Source organism: Phasianus colchicus, chromosome 8 (genome assembly GCF_987193195.1).
Source record: "Phasianus colchicus chromosome 8, bPhaCol1.hap1.1, whole genome shotgun sequence".
NCBI lineage: Eukaryota > Metazoa > Chordata > Aves > Galliformes > Phasianidae > Phasianus > Phasianus colchicus.
Window position 1 is genome coordinate 24,430,068 of NC_143443.1, and position 17,377 is coordinate 24,447,444.

The 17,377-nt window shown below is 45.2% G+C and overlaps 1 protein-coding gene across 3 annotated transcripts in view; it reads right to left on the minus strand.

The window, feature by feature from the left end:
- SH3PXD2A (SH3 and PX domains 2A) overlaps positions 1-17,377 on the minus strand; it is a 229,417-nt gene that overhangs the window by 153,083 nt on the left and 58,957 nt on the right. For all 3 annotated transcript variants that reach the window (XM_090145459.1, XM_090145460.1, XM_090145458.1), the window contains exon 3: positions 8,953-9,028. In XM_090145459.1, the coding sequence (XP_090001585.1) occupies positions 8,953-9,028 (76 nt within the window). The remainder of the gene's footprint in view (positions 1-8,952; positions 9,029-17,377) is intronic.

The window sequence follows — 17,377 nt, forward strand, 5'->3', positions numbered from 1 at the left end:
AGGCAGCAAATGCTTTTTCCTTGTACTCTCCTCCAACGGTTTTACTGCTTACCCGAGAGCTCTTCTGCATTCAGTGAGAAGAATGACATTCAGTTGCATCCCTCATTCTGACAGTGCCCATAGCGAAGAAGTGAAGTCTGCCTGCCAGCCCCAGCGCCTGCCGTAAGAAGGCACTGGGTGTCAAACCAGATTGCCAACGTGCTGCCTATTCTGGGTCAGCCTCGTGCCACTCGCAGCCCTGAATATGAGAAGGAACCTGCAAGTCTGAACTTGCTGATGGTTAGGATGTAAAATCAGCAGGAATGTAATTTTCCGCTCTTTATTTAGAGGTGGCAAAACCCTGATAGAAAATGACATGGTGAAAGTGCTTACCTTCAGACCCAAGAAAATCTGAGAGCAAACATTAATTACCTCCATCCTGAGCACAAGCCTGGGGCCTGCATTAGCACCTCTGTAAATGGGAGAAGCTCAATAGGATTAAGTTTCCCATTCTGAAGACTTTCTTTTCCTCACCTACCTACCCCCTTGGTTTCCTCTTTCTAATTCTCATGTTATTTCCTTCTCTCTATTTCAGTTTTCCTTTTAAACAGGACAACTCTGAAAATGTTGCAGGTGGGTAGAGACTGCAGTGGGTTATTTCATTATAATATAAGCAGATTCAGTATGGCAAGTCCCAGCCTGCAGTATCCCCTCACTCAGCTCCTAAATATAAAGATCCCCTTATGAGTGAGAACAAACACACTCACAAGAACCTGAAAATAGCCACATTGTGGAGCAGGAAGGTCTGCAAACATACCATATTTAAGGACATCAGCACTGAAAAAGCTTAATGAATGGTGAAAATAGAGGGGCAGAAATCACTTGTGATCAAACAGCAAATTCCCAGGTTCATTGTTTCCAAATCCTCAGGAAAAAAAATAATCACAACCTATTTTAAGCACATGAGTACATAAATAAATCAGCTGGCCCAGCCTAAGGACAGAGTGGGATGAAAACAGATGCAAACAGAGGTCTAGGCTATTACTTAGTCTGTGAATCTCACCTGGGCTCTGCTCTCCTGTATTGCCCAAGCAGCTTAACTCTGCATACGAGAGACAAGATGTGGCAGAAGAGAAACATCCAGAGGGAATCACCATTGCCTGCGGGACTGTAAAGGCATCACAGTCCCTGGCAAGCCTGATTCCTGCATTAAAAAGCACTTTCATTATATGGGTCATTTGTTGATGGATTGTGGGAAAAGTCACATTTCAACCTACAGATGAAGACAAGCAAACCCTTATATAAAGCCACCTTCTCTCCAGCCTGTGGGTTGAATGCAGAATGCTCTCAGACTTGCTATGTACCACCCACTTTAGATTACAGACTCTCAGAGTTATTTTTAAAAAGTAATTATAGTAGTAGAGAGCACACTCATCTGGAACGGCTGCCCGAGGAAACGGCGAGCCCAGTGCAGCTCAAACTGCTTTAAAAGTCTATAATCGTGTTTATTTATTGCTTTTAAAAACAAGAATCAAAATCCAACTAATTTCTGAGTAAAAACGTTTGTTTATTTCCCCAAGGAATGCAGGCAGCTATACTGCACTGAAATGCTGCCCTGGTTGCAGGCAGCTATACTGCACTAACAACCTTTTTGGTTGAGCACAGAGCATTAAAAACAATTCCCATTAGCTCTGGCTTCAAGCAAATCCAAACCAAAATCTTTTCCATTCTTTGTCTGCCCTTGAAACTGTGGCTTGGTAATTACAAAGCTCATCAGGATACTCAGATGGTCTAACAGAGGCACACCATGTTCTGCATATGCTGATCTCTGCCCAGAGGTGGTTTCAGTGTGAGCTCTTAATGCATGAGGGAGGAGAAAAGTATTCTACAGGGTTTTGCCACTCCAGAATGGGCATTGTTCTTTTTTCCTTTGCTGCTTTGTAGATTTTGGATCTCTACACTGAGAAAGGACTCGGGAAAGATTGAAAGAGACAGAAGAGAACCAGGTACTCACACAGAAGTCACCATCACTTCCCTGCTAAATTTTGGGTAGGCAAGAAACCAAACCCAGACCTTCAGCCATGTTGCATGCTGGGCTCTGCTCAGTGGAGGCTGAACCCTCAAGTAGAACAGTACTTACAACAGATGCCCGCAGCAAGCAACAGGGACAGTGCCCAGCTTTATTAAAACAACAACAAAACAACAATAAAAAAGCACTTAGAACAACCCCACTCATCCACTCCACCTTCTTTCTTCTTCCTTTTGTAACAAACTTAGGCCTTTGGCTCGAGCCCTATTAATGCCCAAAGACCTCCAGGAGACCTGACAATGTCTTTGAAACAGACTCAGTATGCAAAGCCCATGGCCCCCCTGCATCCAGTTATGTGGGGCTCATTACAACTCCAGCAGCTCCTTTCTTTGAGCACACTGAATGCTCTAAAAGCCAGCGGTTGTTGGTGGCTGGCTTTTTTTTTGCAGGTTCTTCAATAGGAAGCAGCCTGAGGGCATCCTATGACCTCATGCTTGACAGCCGTAAAGACTTAAACCCTAAAAATATCCCCACAGAATCTGAAGAATATAATCCTCCTGCCTGTCCCCCTCCAAAACATCAATCCTCCTGCTGCTCAGCTCAGGAACAGCCGCTTCCTCCCGGCAGTCCTTGTTTTCCCTTCAAGCCTGGAGCCGACAGGAAATCCATTCTCCTCTTGTAAGAGACAGGAGATGAATTTTCCGCAATAGCTCTCCTAGCAAAGCAGAAAATAGAAAGAAACAATAGAAACTGCTTTCTCAAACAATTGGAGCTTCTGAAGAGCAGCTCGTCAGAAACACAGCATCACCCATTTATCTGCCAGTCCTAAATTATAAGCCTGAGTGGAAAGTGGCCAAGGACCTGTTAGCTATCTTGGCCCAAATATAAGGTCATTTTAAAGCTGGAGGCATTCTCCCCTTTCAAAGAACAGGAATGAAAACTGACAAAACCTATATTAAAAGGAAATTATATTGCACTATGGCATAGCTCCCACAGAGCTCAAGCCCCCAGCATCCTGCACTTTGGGCCCATTCTCTAGCAGCTCCTCTGTGATGGACTGCAGTGCTGACTAACTGCAGGTGGGTGGAAAGGGATGGAGGGGTGAGGGCCCTCTTTCTCCACCCAAGTTGTTCACAGCCTGTGTGCCCCAGTCCCATACCCCTTGCACAGATTGCAAGGGGCCAGACCCACACAGCAGGCATGTGGAGAAGGCACCAGGATCTTTGCAGATGTTGCTCAGTGAACTGCTCTTGCAGTGCAGATCTTATCTGGGAGAATGCTTGCTGCCTCATGTTCGAGAAACCATGGCAGAATATCTCCTTAACTTGTATTTTGCAGGTTACTTGTCATTTGTATTACTCTTGTATTACGCAGCAAGACAGACATGTGAGACGTGTGTGTGCCCATCAGACCTGCAGAGACTACACCTGCACACAAAAGGAACACTGTTTAGGACGATTTGCCTTGTATTTTAATCTAAAAAGTCAGATATAACTGCATCCAAGATAACTTTATCTGACTTTTTTTTTTTTTTTTTTTTTTTTTACTTTATGTTTCTTCTTGACAGGCTCTGAACTGCTGCAGCTCTGATCCTTTAAAAGTGGGTCAGGGATTGAAAATTATGCTAACGAGAAATTAGAATAACCTACTAATACCTTGCTGCCCAGGCTCAGAGAGCTGCAGGAATGGATAGCTGAAAGTGAGAAGAAAGCCTGCAATTAAATAAATATCTTTCTGCTCATGAAATCATAGAATCATTACAGTTGGAAAAGACTAATAAGATTATCCTGTCCAAATCTCACTAAGAATTAAGACGTTTCCTTTTAAATGCCCACCCATCAATAACTCTCCAAGGGAGAAAGGAGCTGGCAAGAGGATCATCTCTGATTCCTAAGTCCCTCCTCAGGTAGTGCATGCCCCAACTCCCCGTGTGTTGTGCCTGCCGCGCAGTGGGGAGTGAAGTAGAACTGCCCTGCGTGCACAAATCACCGCTGAAATTCAGTCCCTTTGACAAAATTACACAGGGCCACATCCTCATTTTGCTGGTCCTGACCTCGATTTGCACAGGTGGAACAGGAACCACAGGATCCCAAGGCCACCGCAGACCTGGCTATGGGCTGAGCCCAACTGCTCTGCTGCAGCACAGAACGATCACCGACCAAATCTCTGAACAAATGCAGCTTCTCTGCAGCTCAGGGAAAAACAAAAGGACCCGAGTTGGAATGCACACAACCGAGACGAAAACGACCAATGAAAACCTGCTGTCAACCTGCTCCAGCCTCCGTCCTCGCTTCTTCTCCCCCAGGGAAAAGCCAGCATTTGTAAGGGAGGAAAAAAAAAAAAAAAAGCACAGCACCAAACCGAGACGGAGAAGCAGACATAGCCACCTGGGATGCAGTTCATCGGCAGGAGCTCTACCCTCTCTGCTGCGGCCCACGAGCGGCAGGGACGGGGGTGAGGACGGTCCCAGCCGGCGTTTGCTGGAGGTTACTCCCCAGCCTCCCGCATTGTGCAAAACGGGGAGGCTCCCGCTGCGCTCCCCAGCTGCCTGGGCGGTGCTGCCATCTCCTCCTGCGCCCGGGGCCGCCGCACCCGTCCTGACGCACGCATGCACACAGGTGGGGCTGCGGCCGCCCTCACATGGGGCTCACGACCCCAGCGCCTGCTTGGTGTTGGGGCTGGGGAGCTGAGCAGCAGAGCCCGTTCTGGCCCACCTGGTTGGCTTTGCCTGGCAGCTCCTTCATCTCCAACCCGTGTGCCCCCCAGGGAAATGCATCAGGCCATGGTGGGGCCAGCACCATTTCATCCACTGCAACGGCACTGAGCCCTGCCAGGAGCCCCAGAAAGGCTCCTTTCTGCTTTCCTCACCCTAACCGAGAGAGGGAGAAAATCTGAGTGGCCCCCCAGTGCTGGAGGAAGGGACTGGGCTGGCCTCTGCAGCTGCCGGGATGATCTGGTAGGGCTCCCCACAACATCAGAGATCTGGCTTCCCAGTGCTAAGGAAAATCAGGCAAATGGAGCAGTCCATCTCCCTTTTCAGGCAGCAGAGAAGATGCTGGAAGGAATTTCCAATGAAACCTATGCAGAAATCCCCAGACTTTTATTATGGCTCAAGTCCTGTTTGAAAGCCTAGGCTCAAACCACACTGCTACATGGGCACAAAGCACCAGGAGCCCACTTTTGTCTGTGCACAGACCTCCACAGCATGGAGCCCAAGCTTCCCTCTCTTCCTCCCTCCCTCCCAGAGATCTGCAGCCCAGTAGCCAGCACGAGGGGATGATTTCCTGCTGTGCACTGTTTTCCCCAAGGCCACATTTTGGAAGGTGCCATGGAACAAGTGGAGCTGACATCGCTCAAGCTTCAGCTTTGTCTCCAGACGGCTCTTCTGTTTAGTGCCAAGAGAAATGAAAAACAATGCAAGCCATGCAGTCTCAGGGTCAGCCATTGCAAAACTGTTAATCTTGGGGCTGCATCACTCAGACTCTGTCATTTATATTTGCCACTGTATTTGCCAGAAGCACAACAGACCAGTCTTTTCCTTTTAGTTGAATTTCTTTTACTACCTCAAGATCCTTGAAATATGGGTGCACAAACCAACAACCATTTCTCTCTGCTGATGCAGATAGAGAAGAGACAGAGGGAGCAAAGTTTCACATCCACAGTCCAAGGACTGTTCCTCGGATTTGCAGCAGCAGAAGTGATGGAGAAATCAGTGCTTTTCAGATGGGCTCAGCCAAGAGTCCCGCTGTTACAGTCAAACAGCACTTCTCATCTCTGTCTTCTTACAAACTATCTTCAGTCTAAAAACGGTTTTTGCAGCAAATTTTATTCTAACTTCTTCACAACCTCCTTCCTAACAAAAACTTCATACCACTACCTTAAAAATTAAGTCATGCTCTCTGGGCATCCCATAAAAAATTTCCTCTCCCTTACTCTTTCAATGAAGGCTTTTTCAACAATAAAAAGGAAATCAGAGAGAAAAAAATAAAAAAGAAAAAACTTATAAAAGATAAAATGGGAAAAGGGTAGGAAAAAGTCTAAGTTCTTCCTTCTTGTTATGATTAAAAAAAGAAATTCAAGAAAAAAAATCAGTGTAGCAAAGGGAGTCTCAAACATAAAACAAAACTACAAAATAATCCAGAGAATACAATTGATTATTTCCATGGCTATGAAGCCGCAGAGTCTTTATTTGTGTAGGAAGGAAGGAAAATATTTGAAGAAAGAAATTGATAGAAATAAGATATACAAAAGGTGTCTAAAGGAAAGGAAAACTGCCCTTTTCCTTCTTTTGGACCCAGTATGGTCTCTCCTTGGAGGGCAAGGGTCTGTAGTCTCTACACTTTTCTTGTTCTTACAGGTAAAAGGCTTGATTGCCCCAGCAGGAAGACACCTTGCCTAGTAATTTGCAGCAATATAACCACGCAAAACAACAGCAGTGAGCGCAAAGGGGGCTATCAACAAAAATCACAGCCAAAATGTAACAGGTCACCAAAGCAGTGGCCATCTGCAGAACTCCATCATGTCCCAGTGGGGATGAAAACACACTGGCGTCATGTTTGGGTTTTGCCACCACCGAACTCCTACATACAGACCATGTCTGCACAGGCTGCTACAGCTCCACTGCACTACACATGACCTGTCAGCCAGTCCCACGCGTACCTTCTCCTTTAGCAAAGTGATCTGGTCCTTAATTCTCCAAGCTCAGATCATGCCGTTATTTCAAGAGATCATCACAGCATCACTGACAAGCAGGAGTGCTGATACCCAGTAGCCACTGTGTCAGTGTCAGCTTTCTACAACAGACCTGATGGGAGGAAGCCATCAAAGCCTGCAAGCTGCACAGGCAAGCCGAAGGCACTCAGCACCTGGCAAGCAGAGTCACTACAGCTTGGCTGAATCAAGCCAGTAATAAGCAAGCATGATCATAACATCTTCATAAAAGTAGGATTTAAGTGCAAACATCTGCCTTGCTGTTTTTTAATTAAGACAGTTTACATCTATTCCTTTCAGAGATCCACAGCTCTGGCAGCAGAAATGCCATGCATATTCTAATTAAGGTAGCTAGTTTATTTAACAGTTTGACATTGTTTTATATTAGCTGAGTCACCTTGTTGCTGGATAAAGTAGCAAATGCTTTTCAGCAGTTCAACAAGAAAAAGATAGAGATTCTGTATCAAAAGTAGAACGTGCATCACAGATATTTTAAATTGAATACAGCTGAAGTCTATTCTACTCCAGCAGCTCCTCTCTTTGGGACACTAAGTCAACCCAAATGTTTCCCAGATATAACTCTTCCTCTCAAGGACACACATCTCTCTCATGTTCTTGGAGGGTGGGAAGGGTGGGAAGTGTTATAACAGACATATGGGATGTATCTCATTCTCCACAAAAATCACCCACCCATATATCAGGACATACATCACTAAGAACTGCACGCAGACTGAGCATCTGTGCCCTGGATTCAGCCAACATTTTTCTAGGACAAAGTAAAAGAAATTGGCCAGTGACAGTCAGTGCAGAACAAAAAACTGTTACCCACAGACATTTTCCTACAGCACTTCACCTAAAGTCATTTGCACATCTATATGGTGCTTTTCATGGACCTCAAACTGATTTGCAGCAGGAAAGGCAGGCAAGCAGTTCCCATTCTCATTGTATAGGGATTTCACAAAGTGGTTCATCTATGAGTTTGTTGATGGCTCAACTGGAAACAGAGACTGATCTTGGACTACTCTCATTCCACATTAGAAATAAAGGGCAACACCACCTCCCCCTGGCTGCATAGGGTCTGGATGAAGTACAGGGAGCTGTAGAGAGCAAAACCTGATTCCTGGGGCCGTCTTTTAGAAGGTCCATGTAGGCTGCCAGGCTGCCATGCTGCCCTACTGTGGCTTTGATGCTTGCGTCACGTATTTGCACTGCTGGCTTACAGTTCCCTGCTAGCTCTGGAGCTGTGCTCACCACACACCAGCAGCAGATTCTCTGCCTGAAACAGTGTCACAGACCACAGCATGCTCCCAGGGAGGACTAAGCTCTCCCATTGCAACTTCTTTTTTGGGGGAAGAGCTGGGATCTCCTTTTTATAGTTAAAGACAGAACAAATTTTAACAGGCTGAAATTACTCTATTTATCCTAACACACAGTGCAGTGAGCCAGACTTTAAGCCAACAGCTAGAATCGTGCAATCAAACAATAGAGAGCTGGCCTGAGTCTGAATTTCCAAGAGCACGCTGCGGTCTGGCTCATCTCCACCATGCCAGCGCTGCCATCACTGCTGGAAGCGTGTGTGCTTACCTTGAGGAGAGGGCATCTATCTGTCTCTGAAAACTGTGAAGGAGATAGTGGCTCAGGCCAAAGAGATATTTATTTATTTTTGGCCAGTACTACAGTAATCCCCTTTGCATTTAGCCTTCTCACAGTCGTCTTTTTTTTTTTTTTAGTATCTCAGTAGCAACTCTAACTATTCATCCTTTATTATACACTAACAGTGTATGCAGAACTGTGACACACAGAAATGAAGACAACGGTGTCTTTAGTTTCCAGTGGCCTCTCTGTTTCAGGCTGTGAAGTTGCAGTCTGTGGGCACAGTCCCACAGAAGCCACCAAAACCCTTTGTGCAAGAGGGCATGAGGCAGCCTGAACCTGAACAGCAGGTATATAAGACCCCTCTGGGAGCCCTAAAGACCATGCCAATTATGTAAGAGGAAGAGGAGACCTGATATCACAGGGCAGCATTACAAGTTCCCAGGGAAAAGGTATTTGTAGAACCAGTCACAGAAAGTACTAAAAACCATGGCTAAGGAATAGCAAGTCCCAAATCATGGCTTAGGTTGGGAAAGACCTTAAAGATCATCGAGCTCCAACTCCTTACCATGGGCTGGGTTACCAACCACTGGATCAGGCACTCTCATTCAACTTGCTTAGGGCCTTTGCCATAAAATTACCTGGTAGAAAAGGGATGATTCTTTGCTTGGGGTCTTTCTGGCCTCCTTCAATGGGAAACTTGTCCAGAAGCTGCATCTGCAAAGGAAACAGAACAAACGTCTTAGGAGGAAGGTACAGACTGGCTGCTTAGGGACGAAGGATTTCTTGGTCTGTGTGTGGTTTGAAAGGATTAGCAAAGCAAAGCAACTGCAGGAATCCCTTAGCCTAGTTGCAGGGGAGTATGTACATAAAAAGGTACAATACAGCTCTCTCCAAGAAAGGGAGGGCAAATTTCTGGCAGCGCACAGGAGCTGGGATGGGGCCCAGGCAGACATCTGAGCCTGGCCTTGCCGTGCTTCTAAAATTAGGCTCTCATCCTTCATTACAAACACAAGCCTCATCTCTAATCCCCGGTCTGCCCAGGTTGGTGGAGACAGTTTTTTACCTGTCCCCATACAGACCACCCGCCTGGCTAAAAATGCTGCTCAGGCAACAAGGATTAAAGGCTTTTTAATAAAACAACCTATCTATCTTCTTGCTGGTAAGGCACTGTCCACTGCCCTGGTCCATTCACAGTGTTCCAGCTTTCCCACGGAGAAACAGATTGGTGTCAAGCACCCTTGAAGACATGGTTACGGACCACCCAAGCCAGCATTTCACCCAGCTCAGTCTGGCCCTGCCAACTTTCAAATACTGCCCACCACAACCACTTGCTTCTAACACACCCCTAAGAGTCTACTGAGCACAGCCCTGTTGGAGGTAACCAGACTCTAGTTTGAGAAGCTCAAAGAAACACTGATGGCCACGGCCACCTTACATGGTGGAGAGACCACCCCACCTGTGCCTAGGCAAGCAGTATGCTGACCCCACGTTCCTAAATGACCTCATGATCTCTGTTTGGGGACACTTCATTCAGCATTTAACTGAAGCATCGCTGCGTGTCCAGCAGTGAGGGGTGTGTGTTGAACAACCCTTTTGCTCAACAGATTTCCTTTAAAAAATATTTTTTTGCTAACACAGGAAAAAAAAAACCAACAGATTTTGTTTTAAGCACACAGAAACCCTTCTTCTCTTCCACCACACACAACATCTCCACCATTTTCACCATATGGTGCAGCAAACCAGAGATCAAGAGGAAACATGGGAGTAGAAGAAACATCTGTGCGGGAGAAAAAGTTAAAAGATCCCACATGTTTCCCCATCAGGGAATCAGCCTGGTAAATAAATAGACCGTAGCTTTGCAGATTGTTAGCTCACTCACTTTTCTGCCTACGGAGACATGATTTTTATTGAAAATGGGAAATTTTGTTTTCTTGTAGATGGAGCGCCGGGTGTCTGAGGTCAGGAGTTCTGTTCAAAGAGAAGAAAAGGGAGGGGGGAAATCCCCCTTGAAGCTTCACCGCTCCTGCACTTTTAGCCAGGAAGGCGATTCTCACTTTACTACACAGAGACTGATTCAAGCTGGAACCGATACAGTCAAATTCCCATGGTTGTTCCTGAAGTTAGATTAGCTTGGCTCATACAAGCCTTGTTAACCACATCAAGAGAGTCACAACATGTATAACTTAGTGCTATTTATCTAAAGGGTGGATATCAGTAAAATAGATGCAATAAACTACAGCTGGTAGAGTCTAGATAAACCTTCCAAGAGTTTCTTGCCCCAGCTCTTGATTCCACTGGGAAGGTGCAGATGGCAGAGCTGGGAGTGCCAGAGGTGCTCAGGAGGTCACCAGTGCAAATCACAGGGACATGACGTGTCCCAAAGGTAAAGTCCTCTGAAAATGGTAGATTTCTTATCTTCTTTCATATGCGAGACAGTGTCCCAGTGGGCAACACATACTTTTGTGTGAAACCAAAGACAAGGAGTGAAGCTGCATGGTTGAGCACCCTTGGAGGAGAGTGGCAGTCCCTTTCCAAGTTTCTGACCCCAGACAACACGTGCTGTTGGCTCGTTGCTCCTGGACCAGTCAGCTGGGTCAGGCATTTGCAACACCCCATCAAGAGCGATAGGCTTGTGCTGGACATCTGGGCTGGAGGATCAGGATTAAACTATCTGGCACGACACAGGGAACTTAACTGAGATCCTTCAAAGGATCTGAGCAAGGACATCACAACACAAGTCCAGCAATTATGTACCTGCCTCTATCCCTAGCTGTTCTCATTAATGCCTACAAATGATTCCAAACACATCTATGTCTGTATAAACAAGTAATAGTGACAAGGAAAAACTGCAACACAGACTGGAAGATAATGACTTCCCAACAGTTTCTGAAATGCAGGAAACCCTTCAGGACGCTAAATCCCAACAAAAAGCTGAAGAAGCATGGGGTCTTCAGCACTTCCCTGTACACAGTTCTGCTATTCACGACCGACACAAGATCTAAAATTCTGGAATAATTTTCTGCCCTTTCACCCTTGGCGAGGATGTAAAGCAGAAGAAAACAAAGAGGTGGGCTTAGGGGAAAAAAAAATCAGCAACAGGCCTGAGTGAAACAGCCCAAATCATAGAATCATTTGAGTGGAAAGGGACCCTTAAAGGTCATCTAGTCCAACTCCCCTGCAATTTACATGACTGAGCCACAGAAACTGCTCCTGATAGCCACAGCACTTACGCCATCTGGATGACTAACAGCCAAAGACCAACAAACAGATTGAAAATCCACTTAGTTTGATGCCTGCAGAGCATCTGAAAGTTGAAAACTCTTTCTGACAAATGGTTTTCCATGAAAGGAAATCATTATTATTATTATTGCAAATACAAATATGATTATTAAAAAAAAACCCATAGCCTTCACTTAATCATAGAATTGTTTGAGTTGGAAGAGACCCTTAAAGGCCATCTGGTCCAGCTCCCTTGCAGTGAAAAGGGCACCTGCAGCTCCATCAGGTGCTTCGAGCCCCATCCAGCTTGACTTTGAGTGTCTCCAGGGATGGGCATTCTCCACCATTCTGGGCAGTCTGTGCCAGTGCTTCACCACCTTTACTGGAAAACGCTTCTTCCTTATATATAATCTAAAGCTCCTTCACTTAATGTCCCAGGTTATTCTGCTCAACACAAGCAATCTCCACAGAGCGTCACTTGCATGTTTGATACACAACATTTAACTTAAGATACAGGATTCACTGTGTGAGAAAGTCACTTGTCCCTGAGACTAAAACCAACCCATGGTGAAGGGAAAAAGGGCACGGAGGATGTGGAGGCTTCCCAAAAGATGCAGTTAGGGCTGTAGCTGGCTTCAGGCAGACAAAAAAACAAGTGGGCAATGTATTTTCAGCAAACTTGTGTGAGCTTATACTGAGTTTGCTTACAAGTATTAGTACACAAATGCTACCATGAGGGAGCCTCCAATTGTATGACCAACGTGATGAGCAGAAGGAAATCTGTTAGCACATCCCAGTGTCACAGGATGGGGGATCCGTTTGGAAACAGGGAGGGTATATGGAAAGCGGGAAATGAGCTTCCCACCCATTCAGGCAGCGTGTCTGGAGTCAGGCTGAACAAACACACCCCATTCCTGCTTCTAGCACAACAGATGCGTGTCCACAAAGAATTCATCACCAAAACCATATCCCCAGGCTTTCTGTCCCCAAATTACTCTGGGTTTGCCAACTGCTTTCCTAAGTTAGTTCTCTACTAAGTCTTGCCTTGTGCTCTGAGCAGCTCTGTTCTTGCTTCTGCTCTAGACTTTTAGTAGATCATCCATAAAGCTTATGGTCCAGACTATTATTTTCTTACAGTAAACGATAATGCAATTAATGATATTAAAAATCAAGGGAATCACTTGTGTGAGTTGCTGCTCACTGTAATGAGAGCACCGTCCTACCCCACTCCTTACTACTTGCACAGAACTGTGATATCGTTTGACTTGCAAGAATGGAAGAGGAAAAGGATTTCAGTGATTTCATCTTGCACAAGAACTGGCCTTTTTGTGTAAGTTTTGTGTAAGTCCCAGCTTCTGGAAGTCAGCAATTGTTTGAGAATCATTGTTCATTGTAAAAAAAAAAAAAAAAAAAAAAAAAAAAGCAACCAAAACCAACTAGGTTTTACACTGCCAAGTATAAATTTGCAAACGTCAGCCCAATTCATCCTTAAAGGCCCAGAAACCAAAGACAGCAAACATTCTCCATGCTTTTGGTATAAACATATACTGCGCTGGAACCTGCCTCACACATTTTATTTGTATGGAAAATAAGAGAGATGCAGCCAGTGTCCCAACTCGCAGCTAAGCTTCAGAAGCTTCTGCCTCAGATCACCTCTGCCAAAGAAGGTGAATATGCTGCGAAGAAAGAGATGCTTCTGCCAACAAGAATTTTATTTGGCCCAGAAGTCATCAGCTGATAGCATCTGTGATCACCTCCCATCACTTCTCCTGTGAAAATTAGGTTCAGCTCCCTGTCTGCCTCATGACGGTAACACCTGATTAGAAATCTAACAAAAAAAAAAACCCAAACACCCTTTGAGATGCTAAAAGTAAGATCTCTCAGGATGAGAAGCCAAGCAACTTCCTGACAATTATTTACTTATTGCCTTTTATTTACCTTGATTAAACTTTCAAAAAACAACATTTCCTTCCCTTTTAGATACGAGGACTAAAAGCACCTGAGTCTAAGGGGTGATGTATTCTTCTACAAGAGATCTGATTTTCACTCTTGTCATGGTTTTATGCTTTTTGCTTTTCAGTATTCCACATCATTATATCATGTAGTGCACTGTAAGCCAGCCAGGACATGAAAATACCAACTGTTTAATGGCCTGATCCTGTAACATTTGCCAGTGGGACCTTTGTTCCTGATTTGATTATGAGGTTTTGGAAGTGTGTGACTAAATCCATCTCCCTGAAGCTAATCCATTAGGACAGTTACCTGATCTCCCTTCATGCCATACACTATGGACTCAAGCTGGAGTTTCCTGCTGGGCTGTTAATTCCTTCCCTTCCTTTCCTGCAGCAGTTTTAACTCTCCTTCAGTTAAAAGAGTGAAGTTCTCCACACCTCTTAACATGAGCAAATTGGGACACCCACATAATCTCTTATCAGAATGCATATCTTGCTGATTCCTTTCAAGTGGATGTAGGATTGCCTTGTGCACAGATAAAATCAAAGTCCTCCAGGGGGTCAGTGCTACAATCACAGGAGATTTACTTTAACACAGAGAGACCCCGAGAATGACTTTCATCCAAACCCATTACTTTGGCAAGTGAAACAACATTCAGAGCTGTAAACAGATGTAGAACTCCAACCTTTTGCAACGTTTGTCTCTCCACAGTGTCTAATTTACTCTTGTCCCACCCAGAGAAATTGCCAGCTGATGACAAGCAAACCATGACCACGAGACTGAGAACAGCACGCTTCTGGCAAGGCAGCCCAAAAACCCCCACCAACTTTACCACCTTACTCACAGTCACTCAAGCGGTCCCAATGTTATAACTCTTCCTACACTTTATGTGAAGAGGTGTATCAGCTTCCCACCTCCAGAGCGCTCACTAGAAAATGTGTTCTTCATTAAAAAGCAAGCCAGCCATCAATAGCTTTAACTTTGCCACTGTTTGACTTAAAAGGTAAAGCATGTGAGGACAGGTAGGCACCAGGCATCTGGGCTGAGCTCTCAGGGATCTCTTCTCACGTGGCTTATCTGAGCTCAATTAGAGTCCCAAGAAGGAAGGAAGGGCAGAGAAGAGGAGGCATCAGTACAAGAATGACACTGTGTGCACCCTTCTGTTAGAAGGCTACAAAAGAAACTGGGGAAAAAAAGCAATGCTACTACCAGGGATCTACAACTGGAGGTAATGAAATTCACACCCTCACCCAGATGGAACTAGGACATATGCAAGCCAAAAAAGCTTGAAAGAAACTGATGTAGATAACAAAAGTTTGGATGAGAAGAGAGGGTAAGATACCAGAATGTAATAAGTTATCAGTTAAGCCCAGAGAAGGAAACCAGCCACATTGCTTGATGACCAATGGTTATAATACCATCAGCTACATTTTGAGTTATATATTATCTGATCCATAAGAAGGGGAAAAGCTGGAACCAGGTTGAACCCTGCCATCTGCCAGAGTTTTCTCACGGATAAACCTCTCTGTGGCTCCGCCCCCGCTTTTTCAGCTATAAAATATGAGACAGATCTCAGGAAGATAACAGGAGATTTAATCAAGAGCTATCAAACAGCCTTGTTTTGCAGAGCAGAAGTCAGAGGCCCCATCTAAAGGAACTGTGTTCACTCAAAATCAGCGAGACAAAAGTAAATGTAAGAATTATTATCAGTGGTTTTCAGTTACGCTTATTCTTACACTTGCAGGCTTGTCTATTTGTAGTATATTCCAAATTCTGGTTAACCAGAGCAATCAAGGGCATCTTTGACTAAAGGAAGATGGTTAGCAACCAGTTCTAGCAAATGGATTTCATTCTATGAGGTAACATATTGGCATTTTAAGGATCCCTAGCTCTGTCTGAAGGTGAAAACAAGCAGGAATGTGGACAATATGTGAGCCAGGCACCCCAGATTCATCTTCTATCTGCCCATTCGGAGAAGACCATTTATACAATGTCCTAATTTTGAGACAGCTTTTCTGCTGTGGTTCATCAGTGGAGCATCCATGACATAAGTAGAAAGACCAGATTTACCCAGCTCAGGATGTATCTGCTGAGATCAACAACAGAAGCACCTGCATGATGGAGAATAAAACCACTACCTTGGGGACGGGTTTTCTCTAGGGCACAGCTCCTGGAGGATTTCCCCTGGTTGTGGGTCACACAGAACTTTTTCTTCACCCTCTTCTGCTTGACCTTCTCACAGGAACAATACATGAAACAGTGCAGCCCATCTGCTGGCCACTTTTGTGCAACTGATACCTTATGCAGCAGAAGGAGGTGAAACTCCATCTCTTCTAAAAGCAGTAACCAGCCATAATGCAGCTGGAATAATTGCATCAGGCAGCCAGTGACGCTGTCTCTCTCCTGGTGTTACATGATGCCACGGCGTGCGAGAGAAGCGCATTAATTCAGTCCCTGAGAAGCAGCAGCAACTGGCTCCCCTTTTATTTTGAAAGCAAAAAGGGAAGAAGTTAAAGCAAAAGCCATGCGAATAACCGGCTGACATGCCTGACAATTAAGCATTATAGGACATGTTCTGAATTAAATATAGTGCAATCCGTGAGAAAGTCAAACAAAAGCAGGAAAACGCATATAAAATAAAGAGAACAGACATTTAAAGCATGGTGTAATCCCCAAAGGGAAAATGCGTCTCTCAGGTCTGAAAATTTCCACCAGAAATCTTGGAAATCTTACAAGCCCTTCAGTATCCAACTAAAACAGCCGGGGAGGAGAAGGGGAGGACGCAGGGAGTGGGGGCGTTTCCCCAACATAATCCATCAAAAGGGGGAACGCTGTTTCCCAGCTGAGAGATTTGGTATTTTTCTTAAAGAAAGCCTTCTCTAAGGGCTCCACGAAACTAGCCCAGCATTTGTGGCTAACACAGACTGGCAAAACATTCGGAGGTGCTGGTTTGGGATGACAGAGGCTCTTGGTGCATCTCTAAAGAACTTTTCAGAAAGCCCCCAGTGTCCCTTCACAGAGCAGCTATTGATGCGTCTTGCCAGAAGCATTTTGTTTCCCCAGTGCTAAATTAGTCTGGCCTCATCTGACTTAACTGCACTGGAAGATGCTTAGACAAAGGCTACTTCATACTTTTCCATCATCCATGGTGGTTCTATGTCCCCTGGTTACTCTGCAATCCACAGTGCATTTGCCCCAGTGACATCCTTTGGAAGTAAGGCCATACCATAATGCCTGTTTTGTAGGGAGAAAAGAAGAGATGAATGCTATAGTTATATGGCACAGCAAGGTCACATGGAGATGTCAGAGACATGCTGATGCTATGCCCCTGCAGGACAGTTAGCTGAGCTTCTGAGGAAAGCTCCTAGCTTTAGGAGAGGGTGCAAACATTTCACCTTTTTTCAGGTGCTGGCACATCCAGAGATAGCCCATGTAATCAGGCTGCACCATCTGGACGTGTTCTAAAAGACTCACTAAAGGTCACAGGAAAAATCTAAAGTGGACAGAGGAGCTGACCATAGCTGTAGGGCATCTTCCTGACCTCCTGTTCAAGAGTGATGCAGATTTGCAGCACAGGTGGCAACATCCAGAGCAGAGCACCAAACAGATGGGATGCAGCATTCCCATTCCACTGCTGAGTTCACACTGGTTTCACCACAGGGCTGGAGAATCACATCTGCAGCAGACAGCAGTGCCCTGTGCTGCCCTTACTGCTCTCTCATTAAGATGTAAGAGCTGATGTCACCTGTGTTTTAAGATAGAACTGCTCATCCAGACAGACCCACTTACACAAATCGATTTTGTTGAAACCAGCTCAAAGCCTTTCAAACCCCATTTATATACTGGATTGCAGCTGATTGTGCAACACAGAATCCATCCTCAGTGAAATTG